The 16991-nt window shown below is 31.4% G+C and overlaps 1 protein-coding gene across 1 annotated transcript in view; it reads right to left on the reverse strand.

Moving 5' to 3' along the window:
• Positions 1–249: 249 nt before the first annotated feature.
• The window catches only part of hwt (heavyweight), a 69639-nt gene continuing 52897 nt past the window's right edge, over positions 250–16991 (reverse strand). The window contains exons 5-11 of the mRNA XM_070647848.1: positions 12885–13007; positions 10024–10372; positions 7651–9623; positions 7342–7588; positions 5259–5475; positions 4947–5066; positions 250–4634 (exon numbers count right to left, since the gene is read on the reverse strand). Coding sequence (XP_070503949.1) covers positions 4445–4634; positions 4947–5066; positions 5259–5475; positions 7342–7588; positions 7651–9623; positions 10024–10372; positions 12885–13007 — 3219 coding nt within the window. The 3' untranslated portion in view covers positions 250–4444. The remainder of the gene's footprint in view (positions 4635–4946; positions 5067–5258; positions 5476–7341; positions 7589–7650; positions 9624–10023; positions 10373–12884; positions 13008–16991) is intronic.

Below are 16991 nucleotides of genomic sequence, written 5' to 3' on the forward strand. Positions count from 1 at the left end.
TATGAATTGCAATTGACCTGCACGACCAGCGAAGTAATTAAGTTAGGGATGAATATGGTTACTTAATGTTACAGTGGGATAGGGGTCTAAAAAATATATGTTTACCGTTAAGTATTTTCAAAAGCGAAGAAATCTGAAAACTTCTAAATAGTGAATAAAGTGTAAAAGTCTATACAAACCATGACAACAAGGTAAAATGATAATACAGATCCAATCTGAAACATAATTTATGACTTCATACACACATAATTAATTATATTTTTTTTGCATAATTAAATTTTTATTGAACATTCACTAAGTGATGTCTCAAAGTTACAGAATATGCATGAGTTTTTCTTTCCTTCATATTACAATAATAATTTCTCGTAAATTTCCTCTGCTAATTCAGCTCATTATAGAAATTCTATGGTTACATTTTTGTGTCATTTGTCTCTACTCATCTTTATCTGTTAATTCATTTCTTCTCACAATTACATAAGGTGAGCTATGTGTATATATGTGTCACCTCAAAATATATATAGTTCTAAGAGTGTCTGTATATTTTTCTTTTTTATTTAATTTTCCTCATTTTTCTTCTTATGTACACAATAATAAATAATAAATTATCTTTAATTAGTCGTTAAACAAAGATATATATATATGCATGACTATTCTATATATATGTATTGTGTTATGGGGAATATCAAATTAATCCTTCGCATTTCATCTTCATTTTCACTTGCTTTGCACGAAAAAGTTATTTTTCTTATTCCTTCAGAAAACATACAAAATAACAATTATGTATCATGCGCCTTCAAGTTGACATACTTGAATGTATGTAAAGTGAAATGCTTCATTACATCGTAAGACAAATTTTTCTTAAACTTTTCGCATTTTTCTCATATTAAATTTTTATTTTCATCATTCTTTTCATTCTCACTCTTCTCTTTTTAATTGCGACCAAATATTTCATTAATTTTTTTCTAATGTGATCTCATTTTCTTGATTTTGAATTTTATTATGATCGTGATTCCAGAGTTGGCATGTAGGTAGAAATAATTGGGAGAATCAGGGCTTTCGCGGGGGCCATCGGTGGAAGGCGGCAACCATCCTGCGGAAAGGAACATCACCAAAAGATTGTCTGGTAGACGTCAAAACCCGGATTTTGCCAACTCTGCGTGATTCATAGTGAGTCAAATGAATGAGTGAATAAAATAAATGTAGAGAAATTTTCTTTTAAAGGGGAGATTTCGTAATATTAGTAAACATTTTTTTTATTCCGATTTTGGAAGGGTAAAGAAGAATTTTTGGAAGGGCTCAGTTTACAATTAATCATCATCATTATTCTTGACTTGAAAATATTTACATTAAAAAGAAAAATAATGCATGGATTTAAAATTGGATTAATGTTGTTAAAGAAAAATCTGAGCTATTTCAATCAACTTAAATTAAATTTCATTTTAACAGAAAAAATAACAATAAAATAAGTGCTTCCCTTCAAGGGTGTTGCAATTTGTTGTTATCGTCTGCTAAAGAGATTATTGAGGAAATTTGAAGAAAAAAAAATTTTCAATAAAATCTTAAAGCATTATAAAATTTAGACCATTTTCATCTCATGATTTCAAATTGCTTCTTTTATTGCACAAGAATTTTTTATTGTCTTAATCTTCTTGCGGCCATTTGCTCCTCCGAATTTCTGTCTAGAAAAAGAAAATTCTATATGACATGAAATGTTCAAGTCAAGTGACATTAATGAATATTCTCGAGGATATAAAAGAAAATTCTTGTGGAAAACAAGAAAATTTTTAATAGCGTAATTTCAAATTTCTGATGTCATTTTCCATTATTCCATGTCACAATCTATAAAAATTTTCCTTTTCATTTTGCCTAAAATAATTTTGCTTGAATGACTTGGAGCTGATGTCCTAATTTCTGTCATTAGCCTTTTGAGTTAAAACTGCTTATCAAAAACTTTGTGAACGATTCATTTATTTCTTATTGCTTCTTATTAAAGAAGATAATAGATTCAATTTCAAAATCGTTCATCAAGTTTTGCAACTTGATTGTTGAGCAGGAATAAATATTGTAAAACCGCAGTCTGACTCCAAATCCGCAAGGGAAACGGCGGTCAGGAGCCTCAAAAACTACTCCACGCAGAACAGTGATGAAAGAATGTCAGCTCAACATGCAGACAGAGTATTTGTACGAACTAGGTGACAGAGTCGAATGGAAAATCTTTTGATGCAATCTAAGCTCCAAATATGTAGGAACATGGGAACAGTAAGTAAGTTGCAAGTTGATCAAGAGCGTTTTTATGTAGCAATAAACTATTTTAAAAAATATTCTTCCTATAAACGAAAATTGTCGATAATTAACATAATATTAACATTGCACGTTCGTTAGAATTGAAAGCATTTTTCTATTAAAATTGCACATCATGTCTCGCTGTTTATTGAATATCTTAAGAAATTACTACTTTTGTCCGATTCCATTTCATTCCACTCATTTTACTAATTAAATTTATTTTTCAAAAACGCAAAATGAGGAGGACGTTGAATGGCAAATTAATTGCAATTTCTTATTCAAAAGATGGAATGAATAGAAATTTTTCATTAATTAAAATGCGAGACCAGTTTAAAGTAAAGGAAATAATAAGAAAAGTGTGTAAATGAATCTCATAAGATGTCTGGAGAAATTAAAAAGCAAAATCACGATAAGAATATTTTAAAAATAAAAAATAAGAAAAACACATTTTCAATTAAAAGAATTTTTCTATTGGATATTTGCTTGACTAAAGGAAACCTATCCAATTTTTTTATATTCGGTTATTTTTTTGGAATTCTTTTAAACTCTAAATTCTACTATCACATATTTTTCTTCATTTAAGACATAAAAAGAAGGAGGGAAAATTGAAAAAGGGATCTCTCGTTTCACTGGCGATAAATGACGACACCGACAAGAACATTCCTAAAAATTATCCGAAAAGAAAAATGTAGGAAACGGAGAGATTTTTTCTTTTATTTATTTTGAAATATTTTTGGTACTTTTATAATGACTTATCATTTTTTCACACATTTTGAACGCATTTTTTTACAAATATTGATCAGTACCAAGAGTCAGACACTCTAAAAGTCTAGTGTATTTACTGCATTTTTTAAATTTATATGAAAGTACAGTAAGTACACAAATGAAGAAGGCTCCGTCGTTTAGTGGAGCCTATAAAGTTCCGTGATTGAGTCTTCTTCATTTGTGCCGGTCGAGATCATTGTCTGCTTAATTCAAACTTTGTTAATAAAATTGAGATCATTGAAAAATTTTGCATATCATATTTAATATTCATATGTCTTGACGAATGTCTTGTTTAGCATCAACAGAATCATTCATTACAAAACAGCGTCTCTGATATAATGCGTTCTTGTCATCCGTCGTACGGAGACTTTAAACTAAATACTCACACACATACATAAAGAATTTTGGAAAAGGAAAATAAAGGCAACAAAAAAAGAAAGGAGAGAAAACTTTGAAATGGAAATTTATGTTGATTTCTTATTGGCTTTTTCTAGGTTTTCATGCTGTGTGACTTGATAATAAATTGAATTTTCTCTTTCTGATTTTATTTTATTTTTTGAACACAAAGATAAATAGAAATACTTAAAAACAATAAAGTAACATGACATGGGGAGGTTTTTAAAGTGATGTGAATGAATTTTTTTGTGAATTATTCTAATTAATTTAACATACATCAATCAACTAAGAGATCAAAATTTACTATTAACTAGATTTTTTTGTATTTTTCAGTAAACATGATCAAAGTTTTAATAAGTTAAGTCCTTAAGTCAACTTAGGTATATTAAATATTTTTTTTGTTGCATTTATTCAAATGACATTTAAATTTAATAACATATGTACTAACAGAGTAATCACTACAGCATACATCCCCATATCCAATCAAAAAACAAACACATTAAGAAACACAAGACAATTTTCGTTTCTTTTCCCTGAATCCTTCTACTTTCTCGTGCCTTTTCCTTTTTTCTTATTCTCATTCATAGCCATGTTTTGCTATTTATACCTTATTGTCAGTCAAATCTAATAAAAATTGATTCTTATTCAATAAACAAAATTTTTATATATGTATAATATAACTTCTTTCTTTTCTTCCATTCTATGATATTTTCTTTTCTTTTTTTCCATGTAATACTTAACTCCAAATATATATGGAATAGATAGAAGGACTAGTCTAGATCCTTCCTTCTAGGATGAATAATAAAAAAAAATTCTAGTTTTGAATCTCTATTTTTTTGTGCTGACATCATTATTTGCATGAACAAGTTAGTTTTTCTCGGATTTCGTTCTTTTTTTATTTTTTGCATTGTCTGTCTCCAACTCTCTGTCCTAATGAGAGCCGAAATGGACAATTTTCGCATTTAGTACAGTGAATATATAAATTTGCATAAAAAACATTTTACAGCAACTGTGCGATGACAGGCTCAAGAAGACACATGTGTTCGGCTCCACGTACTGGCAATCGGTTGAGGCAAAAATGTCGTATCATTTCTGGTATAGATTTGAAGGGACGACTAAATTGACCGAGGATGTATTCGCCTGTATCATTCTGTTGTTGAATCCTCATGTGCATAAAGCCTTTAGCACTCCTTTTTTTATTATTGGGGTAGATTTAAAGAAAAAAATAAATGTATGCATTAGTTATTAGGAAGATTATGCAGAGATTTTTCACACTATAAGGGATTTTTTTGGAGATTTCAGACTATTTTTTATTAAAATTTATTTCTTTTTTTCGAGATGTGAAATATCAAAGAGAGATTCCATTGGGAGAATATTTAAAGTCTGTTCTATTGAAATACGTCATATTATATATATGGAGCTGACATATAAAATGCCAACAAATTTTCTACATTCCAATAAAAATTTGTCTATATTATTTCAAAGGAATTTCTCATACTCACTTTAATGATAATGAATAATCTTGCTTTGCCGATTCACTGTTGCGCACTAGGAAGCTTCCCTCGTTCAATTGCCGTAAAATATTTTCCGCATCTATTCGAGTGATCGCACCATGATACCAGCTGGAAGCGACAGAGAGTCAAAAAATTTCCATTAGACAATTTTTTGAAAAAATTTTAATTAAAATTCAATTACACATGAAAATTAATTATGGTTCGCCCCATGCGAAGAGATTTTTAATGATTATTAATTTTAAAATATCTGCATAAAATGTATGCATAAGTGAATCATAAATTATCATGTTGTGTACTTACCCTTGTCGTTCAAGTGAAATAGATTCATCAATTAGTGCCATATTTAGTCGATTAAAGCCACCCACATTAAAACTGATGGCAGCGGACGATCTACTACTCAAATTTCCACTAGTACTTGACAATCCATGCAAGTCTAATGTCCCAAATGGCTTCTTCATTTTTGCCGCTTTTGAGTCATTCAAATTTAATGTCAAATTCTGTCTAAAAAGACTCCCACCTGGAAAAAAAAATATTAAAAATGTGAAGGGAAAAGATGAAAAATTTTCAATTTATTTTTCGATTTACTTAGCAAATTGAATGAAAATTTGTTTTGATAAGAATGAATGCAGAAAAGTATAAATTTCCCCATCATGTTTGGCATTATATTTATATTGTAATCTCTTCCCTATACTTGGAGAGCTTATATTTTACTTTTTATAATAAAAAAAATACAAACAAAACTTCAAACGAGCTTTATAAATTTTTAATATAAAAGAATGGATGAGGAAAATCTCGTGCGCGCCCTAAATACTGTTATTTCACCTTCCCTTTCTCATATCTTTCACATCAAATCTCCCTTTTGTGTATTATGCGAGAGAAAAAAAATGCAAAATGTTCGCCACTAACTAACCACGACAGTTTGATAAGCAATGTACAAGTTTGTAGCTACTAAATTATGCATTGGAGCTGGGTACATGGTAAATATTCAAATAGCAAACAATCTAATGAAGGGGAAAAATAAAAGTGGAAAGGATCAAATTTAGCGAGCGATTATCTACCCCAAAAAAAATGTACACGACCTTAAGTTGAATCAATGAGATGTTATTGAAATGTTCTACACCCGAGCGATATAAATGAAGAAGGCTCCACGACGGAAGAACGTCATTTTTCCGTAAGGGTTAGATTATTTGGAGCTTTAAAGATTGACTTGATATGAATGTTCTCCATCAGAATTTTAATAACCATCTTAATTTTTTAATCAAATTTTCAGACATAACGTGATATACATAATATAAAGTATTCCGATATCAAAACTCTTTTTTTTCTTCTCAACTTGATGTTATACCTTCGAGACCTTTCAACATTTATTTAAGCTACAAAACATTCTTCATTATTTAGAGCAGCCTTCACTGCAGATGTATTAAAAAAAAAAAACTTTTTCTCCCTTAATGAGCCTTAACATCTATGTATTTCATGAAACATAATAGAAATTGATTTTGGCATGAAAAATACATAAATAATGAGTTTTGAATGAGGAAGACAATAGTAGGATATAACTCTAAGTGAGAACGGAGGAAATGTTCATTAACTGCACACGGGACATGATTGAAATTTTTTTATCCACAAAATCACTTTTAGTTTTGTGTCGTGCATGTATTTTGTGGTTACTGATGCATCTGTTTACTCCCGCAATGCTTTCATGCCATAATTCAATATTATCTGAAGAATTTCTGATACAACATCCCGTCCGGTTCGCTTCCCATACTATATTATTCGTTTGAATACAAAAAAAAGTATCGGAAACAGAACGGAAAAATCAACATGAATCGAGCGTAAATTCTACAAAATTTTGGAGTGTGAATGAAATTTTAATGAATTTCAATGTTATTTGTAGGCAGTGTAAATTCAAGTCGTGTCTAATACATTAAGTACAATGACTACAAATAGCTGGACTATACAGAAAAAAAAACACATTTTGCGAAACAATCGGATTCTTAATTAATATTAAAACGATTAGCAATGCTGAATTTTTTTTATTCCCTCGCTCGAATTTACTACGCCTATTTTTGCGTTCTTTTTTCATTTCATTCATGGGAGGGTCAAGCGAATAATAAAATGAAATGAAAATCATTTTCATCATCAGGAATTGTTTGTATAAATATCATTAACACTGCAGTATGTTGAAACATCATCATTATAATTATCATTAGCACTTTTAGACTAAAGCAGTGGTGGGCAACCTGTGAGCCTCGGTACAATAGTGTGAACCGTATGCCGGACGGTCTCGGTCGAAGCTTGCTACTTGATGTGCATCAAAAAATAAAAGGTTGCACACCACTGCACTAAAGCACAAGTGTATTTAAATATTTAATGAGTAACTTACCAATTATTGGCCGATCATTTTGTTGCAATACAGATTGACTGGAGGATGCTTGAGACACACCACTTGTATCTGTACTCAAACTATTATTGTTGCTTAAATTAAGTGCATTATTTGTTAAATTATGAGATATGTTGCTGGGTAATATGAGATTAACACCACCGACTCGCAATCTTCGTCGCAATTTCGGCATGTCAAATGGAAGTTCTCCGAGATCTACTGATGTGGCACTGCCTGACGCACCTGAGTTCTGTTGTGTATGAAAAGAAAAATGTTTATAAAGTGACATTATTTTTTATTATATTTACATACCTGGGGCTGAACTCTTCGTCTCCTCAATTTAGGCATGTCAAATGGAAGATCTTTTAAATCCTGCGGCAATCCAGTCGCATTATCAATCTTATTATCACATAATGCACTTAGTTTTGCCTTATCGTCTCGTGAGTGTAATGAAATGCCACTATCACTGCCCTGTATTTCTTCGCGAGCAATCAACAATATTTTACTTGCTGTCGGACGCTTTTTTTGCTTAACATCAATATTGTCATCAAGTATTTTATCGCCATTTTCATCACCCGATGTTTGCTGTTTGAGACTTTGATTTTTATTTTCAGAATTTTCTGAAATTGGCTCTTGCGTGGACTTATCAGATATCGGACTTAGAATTTGTAATTTTGGATGGATTAAAACTGGAACACGCAATGGACGTGCTACGCTGGGACCAGAATCAGAGCTGTGCGAACTTAATGTTGATGAATGTCGTGATTCTGTACTTGTCGTGCTACGATTACCCTCACTAGTACTTGACCTGATTGACTCCATACTACCACCACTACTTGACGTTGCCATACTCTCAATCGACGATGAATAATGTCGACCTGAATGACTTCGTTTGAGTTCAAAGACTCTTCCTGCTTCAATAATAACCGAACGAGGACGCTCTTTCGATCCGTCATTCTTCTCCGAACCTCGCAAATCTTTTAGCCGTGGATGTTGTAATGCATTTGAAGCTGGCAAGTTTGGAGCACTCTTGATGCTATTTATAAAGAATTTCTCATGTTTTGTTGGAAATTTCAATGGTAAAGGCGCAGTTGATGGAGGCGAAGGTGTATATTGTTGTGTATTAGCTGTGGTTGTTGACGTTGATGTAATGTTGGCATTCACAATATTATCAATCGATTCTTCTATTTTTATATTCCCAATATCTTTTGTTATTATATCTTCCTCACTCTTACAATTATTATTAATATTGTTATTATTTATGTTATTGTTATTATTATTTTGCTGTGCCTTCTTATTGTGCTTCGATCGATAACGCTTCTCTTTTGGATGTTGAACTGCAGATGCAGCTATAAAACTATCTTTACTTTGACTTGTTACCATTCTATACTCATTACCGAATAAGCTCGCTGAGTGATTCGTTATACGATCAACATCGTCAAGGTCGTCGTCGGATTTTGAAATTTTCGAATCGAAAGCTGTTTCATAAATTTTTCGCTGTCTTACATTCATTTCGTCAAATATTAAAGCTTTTAAACGTTCATCATCTGTTATACTGCAATCTGCACATTCTTGAAAGCCCTGTTGATGGACATAAAATATACTGCGTGGTTGAAATAATTGATCATCAACATCGTCACCAAAATTAGGTGTGGCGCACGCACAAATGGCTTGATTATCAACGAACCGACTCTGAGGCATTTGCGATACTATAGTATTCTGATAATCAACCTCTGGTTCGACATCATCTATGTTTACTGATTGTGATCGTATATTTTGTGTTGCTGCTCGTACAACTGCTAATGCATGTGAATGCCACTCACGTCTCTTTTGACATTCAGAACAATCAGAATCGTCAGATGTTGTGCTTGATGGAGAATCACAACGAATTATTCGAACACCGTCCTCAGTAATTGAATAACGTTTCGGTGTTGATACTTCTTTTTCTGCAGCTGGAGTATCTAAACTATTACTTTTCTTATTTTTGGATCTACCTTCTTTTTGCTTTAATGAATTTACTGCTGTCCTTGGATGTTGTAACTGAAACAATTGACGTCTTTCTTCTTCAGTCGTTTTCTTCTTTAATAAATCTGAATAATAATATGGTGATGGAGTTGTTTTGGATCTCTCTGCTGTTAATAATCTTCTCGGACTCTTGAAATTATTCAGAGGGTTCAAAACATCGTCATTTATACTATCGGGTGAATTTAATTCTGGCACTTTTCCTTCGTCATCAAAAACAATTCTCTCTTCTTCGTTTTCCGATGAGTTTGGCACGGATGAGTCTATGTTGATTAAATAACAATAGGAAAATATATAAACTTTTTCTGATAATGTATTTTATTGATTAGAGCAGTAATTATATGTTCAGGGTTCGTGACATGAAATTATTCAAACTTAATTGGATGTTTCTCCGAGTAGCACAAGTGAAGAAGGCTCAGTAAAGCTCTATACGCTCCTATATTACGCCAAATTTAACCGGCTAATATAAGAGTTTTCGTGGAGCCTTCTTCATTTGTGTCGTTCGGATTCCAAACATGGCTTTTTTGACAGAACCATTCAGCATAAAACTTTATACGATATCATTTTGTTTGGAATTTCTTCTTAATCATCAAGTATTGATTAACTGCTATGTTACATTTTATAGCTCAAAAAAAAAAAATGTTTACATGTTTTTTTCCTTACCAAGCTCTTTTGCTGCTTTTGCTTGATGTTGTTTAGACTTTTTCTTTTTCCTTCGTTTTTGTGACGATCGGGTTTTTTCGCGTGTGCTGTGACGTGAAAACTGTTTTGCTGTAGCTCCAACGGCTTCGTCTAATGTCTCTGGAACAAATTGTAAAATACACAAATTTCCACTTTCATCAATATAGCCTTGTGCATCGTCAACTGTTTCGTCTTCTTCAAATTCTTGTTGCTGAAGAACTTGATGTTGTTCTTCATTTAGCAAATGACTTTGAGTATCAAACTGCTGCGACTGGTGTAGTGGAAAGTTGATTTGTTGTAACAAATATTGCTGTTGATCTAAAAATGTAACCTAATGTGGCGAAAAAGAAAAATATTGAAAATGTAGCAAGGGTGGAAATTAATAAAATGAAAAGTGTGAGTGTAACACAAAACGAAAGTCAGATGAATGCCTGCCTGGTTGAATGGCAAAAATATGATAAACGACTTTTGATACAATAGACCTCGATATGACTTAACTTATTTTGCATGAACAGGATTAAATTTAACATTTTTTTACATGATTATTTATGCCGTTTAAAAGCATTCAAGTGTGAAATAGATGGTGTGAGGAGAAAACGAAGAAGAAGAAGTATGGGAATGGATGGGTGAAAAATCTGCTTGGCTGGTAAAAAATGGCAATATGATTACAGCAGTCAAATGCTAGTGTAGTGGCCATAATAACAAAACAGTTTTGCGACCAAGTGTTATTCGAAAAACAATGTGACATTATTGTCCTGCAGCGAAAATAATTAAATACAGAAATGCTTTCCTGATTGTAGCTCCAACACACGAACAACAATCAAGTATCAGGCTCTCTCTTACATCCAAATGCGAAATCGAGCAGCATTATGAGTTGAGGGCGAGAGAATTATTGCCAATAGGGAACGCATGATGTATATTTTATGTTCACAGATTTTTCCTGTGCGATTACAATTACTCGATATAACATTTTATTTATTATTATGATATTTTTACCCACCATACTGCTGCTAGTGCATCACATCACAATCATACGCGCGTACTAAAAAAAATGAGGAAAATCAATTTTGCACACAAAAATACTGTGCGTGGCCTCAGGGTCCTCTCATACCATAGAACTTTTTGTCGCTTATCGTTTACGCATTAAATATTATTGGAAAATTTTTGATTTTTCGTCGCTCAGTTGATGTTGATTTTTTAGCTTCGCATTCATTTTTACTATGATGTAGTTGGGGTTACTATTTGTTTACAATGCCATTTAAGCGCAAAAAAAAATTTTTCAGGCAGGAAGGAATGCCGATAAATTATTGGAAATGAAATCATTCCACAACAAAATGAATAAAAATAATTTTTATTTATACGTCAAGTCAATGAATTATTTATACATTTTTCTCACTTCCTCTACCAATCATATGATGATGTCGACGTGCGATTTTATTAAATATAAACTGTATGTAGCAATCAAGAAGGAAAAGGGGATCATTTTCCGTTAATATTGCACCCATAAGGCAAATAAAAGATTTTAATTGAAAAAAATTCTCGATACTTTTGCCTCTCCACACTCAGATTGGCATTAACAAGCAAAGGGAGATAATGAAGTAGTGCTTGTGATACTCATAAACGATGCTATTAAATGTATATATTCCTTCCTTTTTCCTTTGCTCATTATTTTATGGATAGAGTAACATCCAAAAATAAGAAGACAGTCAAATTATTTTCATATATAAACAGACTACAGTATGAGAATCGTGAGGGGTTGTGTGTAATAGAATCAGATTATTATTGCTGCTGTGATTCTATACGCCTACTCATTCCACTGATGATCATTGGCATCACATTGAAAGTAATTTTTCTATTTTTGTGTCTGATTGTGATTTGAATCAAATTGAATAATTTCCAGAACAGCTGCTTGAGCATTTGTCCAGAGCTCGAAGTCGACATTGATTTTGAATTTAAAAGTTGACACGAAAATGAGCAAGTGACAATTCATCTCGAACCCATATTCGCTGGATCGGTATTACAGCAATTAAGTACCGAAATACTAAACCATTCCACCGCCAAACCACTTCGACTCACTCAAACTGATATCAAATTAGTCAGCAAAAGACATGGAAAAGTAGAAGAATGGAAATGAAAAGAAAGTTTTAATATAATTTCCATAATATATTAAAGATATATTTTTCTCGAATTTACTTCATGAAATAATACAGATGTGCTGTTTGTTGTCGATGATGTGATGGAAAAGTTTCTTCTTAATATTAAGTGACAGTTAGAGAAAAGAAAATAATGAAAAAGGAAAATGCTAAATTTCCATGTTTACAAAATTTTGGCTTCAAGGACTTTGCGTAACATTTGTTCCTTTAAGTACATTATTATAAAAAGGATCTAAAATTCTCAAGTCGTCATTATAATGATGGGATTTAATGAATTTGTTTACTTGCTTTATACTGTACATAAAAGGTTTTGTGATTTGTAAAAGAACAATTCTCCCTACGATAAATTCACATCAAACTAGTCATGATTGGCAGGATCTTAAAGCATTTATGGATATTTTTGATGGACATGTTTTGATGTTTTTTTTAAACCTTGTTTTATTGATAGAAGTACAGACAAAAGTATCAAATGTTGTTTTAGTCCACAAATAATAGTCAAGGTATCAATTTTGATATTTTCACTTAGTATAAGCAAATTTTTGAATCGATTTGTATTTTGGACATTCAATAAATTAGACATGAAACTGTTTAATGTTCAGCAATTAAATTATCAATATTTAGTCGAACAATAAAAGTTTGTGTTATCTAAAATCCTCACAACTGATTGAACATCATGAATAATAAACTTACGTGCTCTGTTGACGGAGATGGCCAATTATTGGGTAAACACTCTGCTAAACCTGGATCAAAACTGGACGGTCGTTTAAATTTTATAAAGTCGAGCGGCAAGGAATAATCATCACAGACGGATATCTGTAAGTAGAATAAAAAATGCCAAAATGTTAAAATGAGATTTTTAATCAAAAATTTAATTAGTAAATTTTTTTCTTCCCCATCTTTATCATCAATCCCAATGATTTCGAACTGTTCTTACTTTCCCGCATTTTGTCAATTTCCATTTCCCTTTTTACTCTCGAATTGAATTGATCCCCCGAGGGCGCTTTAAAGCCTGCATAATCAGAAAAGGAACGAAAAGTTTATTTTTTTGTGCTACCGAATGTTGGCAGTATTCAGGACATTTTTTTTTCAACAGGATCTTCCAAAATGTAATATTTAATGACGATTCCCTTGAATCATCATACACATAAATGCCAAAAGAAATTGTTTTTCATTTTCCGACTCATTCCAAAGTAATGGAAACTTTTTAGATTATTTGAAAACTTTTTCACTCCATCTGCATCAAAAAAATTATAGAAAAATTTATTTTTCAACCGAAAAAATAAAAAACCATTAAAAAAGAACTCGCGCATATTCTTCATTATTTGTATGGTTGTTTGTGATTTATCCGAGTTCAAAAACAGACTTTACATTTTACATGAAAAGGGGTTTTCAACTAAGTACAATAATATTCAAATCTCAAATGAACGTTATAACACAACGTTCTTTCTCCAATTGTTTTCCATCATGCTTGACGAGGGACTAAACCATATTTCGCTATATATCAAGCCATTATAAGAGTTTTCCTTTTCATTTAACTTTGCATGCTGTCAGGGTAACAAGAAATCCTTAAAAAGATCCAATAAGATGAGAAGGGAAAAAAGGAAAACACGCGAATTGATTTTTCATCCATTCAACTGAATGAATTTCAACAATCGTCAAACAAGAGCAAGCAAGATTTTCCAAATCACGAGGCAATAACAAATTACGTCTCATTTATTAATTCGACAATCCGCAGGATTTACGGAAATTTTTGTAATAAAATGAATAAGAAGAGATAAAAAATTAAATAAAAAATAAGGAAACGATGGGGAATTATATGCAGATAAATATCTATTATTTTTATATTGGATATCGCATTTTGGCGTATTGGCATAGAAATTTCCAATTGAAATCACGTTCACTTTTCACAAAGTTAAATTGATTGAGATTTTTGTGGTATAGAGGAGAGGCGTGTAAGCACATCGGCATGCCAAATTGAAAAGAATATATTTTGTGTTATATGCCATTATAGGGTGCGACTGAGAAAAATGTCTACAATCATGAATAATTTTTTCCTGTCATGTATGAAAATTTCGCTAAGTTATGCAAACGAAGATGGATCATGTAGAAAAATTCAAACGACTATAGTCTGCGAGAAGAAATCTTTTTACCAGAAAATTTTTTGTAGTTAATAAAAATGTATCGTAAAATTCCAACCAAACAACCGACATCACCGACAATCTCAATAAAAACTTTCATATAAAATAGATACGAATCTTTATGATATGGCACTTTAAATTCTAACAATACCTTTTTAAATGACATATACAATAATACCTCGTCTACAATAGTATAATGCAGAGGTGGGCGACCTTTTATATTTCGCGACACACCTTGGTAATAAGCTTCGACCGAAACCGCACACGCAATAGAGTTCGTGGTAATACAGTGAGTGTGTCGCAGCACACAGGTTCCCCACCACTTGTATAATACTGAAGAAATTTCATAAATAATAAACGCCTTGCGCTTCTCAACATATAAATCATTTAGCATTACTTCTTAAACTCCCCTCAGAAGAAGTTGGGAAATCTTTATTCAAGGAGAAAACTTTTATTAAGCGAATATTCTTAACAATAATAAAATATTTAAATGTATAAAACACTTCCAACATTTTATGTTTTCTTTGCTTAACGTTTCATTCCTTGTTTTATAGAAATAAAAGAGGAAAATGCCTGCCAAAGGTTTTTGCCTACTTATTTTGGAGTTTACAGCAATATTGTTCATCAACTTTGTCATTTTGATGTTGCACAATATTATGCTACTATTCTGCTTGTTCTTATACCCTTCACACTCACAGTTTTTATTGCTTTCATAAATTTTTAGTGCCAAAATATACACATATTTACGAAGCAAAGAGAAAACTGCTTGAACGAAGTGAAACGGAAGTATTTCTTTTTTGATTTCTTTTCTCACTCAGAGGGGGGTTTTGGGGTCCCCCACACTTTTTCAAAATTGGCTAGGGTTTATTATAGATGATCCTACCAACTCCCCTCAAAAACCTCCTGGCTTCACTCCTGCTCAATCATAACGACTTCTTTCTTTTGCATGAAAGAATATTTAAACCATTGATATTTTCTCCTGTACGACCTGATAAAGTTTAATGAGAATTTCAATCAAAAAATGTTGATGCTTAATATATCCTTCCTTCCTTTGATACGCAATCTCTACCCAAAACGATGAAATTTTATGATTGAAGAAATTTCTTCAACATTAGGTGTGTTATTGTTGCAATATTAAGACTAATAACTCAATTTTTTATTATGAAAATTTTATATTCTTAGATGCAGGCATCTTCTTATTCTTAAAGACAGATTGTTGAAAATAAGCAAACATTAACGAGGTATTTCAATTAATTTTTTTAATGCTGACAAACTTCCAGGAAAAAAATAATAATTTTTATGAACCAAAATAATTTTTCAGAGCTATAAAAAAATTAAATTATGTTTAAAGCAATTAGAAGATGATAAATAGCACATAAATTTCCATTTTTATACGAATTATCATATTAGCTATCATAAACAATTATAAATTAAACACACGGGCATCAATTTTAAAATTATGATACTGCACAATTTCAATTTTCAAATGCAATGTTTTGGAGCAAATATGTTGACCCAGTTGATTCTGGATTAGTTATAGATGATAAAATCAATATAGAAACATTCAATAGCTTTATTTTTTCCAGTTGCATCAATGTAAATTTGAAAATTGACTAATACATTTTAGAATTGGAAATAAACTTGACAATCAATTTTGACTCCCAAACTCCCACCCTGAATACGCCTTGCAGTAAATGAAAATTTATCTTCTTTTTCAATTTTAATCAATGCTGCATGTCTCAATATATATCAAACTTTTTGACTTTTATTAAATATTTCCCCAATTTCAATTCAACTTTATAATTTACTTCCTATCTTCCCCAGTTTGTAAACTTCAAAAAAGTATGTAAATATTCATCACCAACATGTTCACTAACATAATCATTGATGCTATCAAATTCGCAAGACAACGAAAAAGAAGAAGTAACGAATGTAAATTTTTTACTACAAGAACACAAAAATAAACATCATGTAAGCACCTTCTTAATGCACATGTGTCACTTTCCTTCGGTGTGTATAATAAGGAGTTATACTACAGATTTTAAACTGTATTTAATGGAACGAAAACTTTTTCTCATTCCAACCATCTGATGTGACACTTTGTTGGGTTTTGTGTTTATTATCCAGAATATACTCGAGAAGTTTTATGCTCTTGAGAAAGTCAAAGTTTTCTTTTTTTTACTTTTCGGCCACCTGCTATTATTTTTCGTTGTGACAGGCCTTCATTATATTATATATAAAACTTTATTAAACAAATGAAATTTTAGAAGGAATCAACAAAAGCTATGAGAAAATGACACCGTTTGTTGAGCACTAAAGAAAATCGTGAAAATATTAATGGTGAAATGGATATTTTGCGGGAAATGAAAAGAAAAAAGAATTCCGTACGTCAAGACTTTAAGAACTTTTTGAACCTGCATAGACATACACAAGAAATCAGCACTTATGGGATCAACAAACATTATTCCCCCGATACTATCGCTTTCCATTTTCATTCATTTCTTTTCCTTTATGAATATGATGATCCCCTTATCCTATATGCAATATAAAAAAATATTTTTTTTTTATCATGTAAAATGAAAGTAAATATTTACATTTTTCTTATTCATCTACGGAATCAGTAGCAATAACATAAGCTGTACTTCCTCATGCTTACATT

Source organism: Chironomus tepperi, unplaced genomic scaffold (genome assembly GCF_022539635.2).
Source record: "Chironomus tepperi strain 1889 unplaced genomic scaffold, CSIRO-AGI_Ctep_v1 contig_376, whole genome shotgun sequence".
Classification (NCBI taxonomy): domain Eukaryota; kingdom Metazoa; phylum Arthropoda; class Insecta; order Diptera; family Chironomidae; genus Chironomus; species Chironomus tepperi.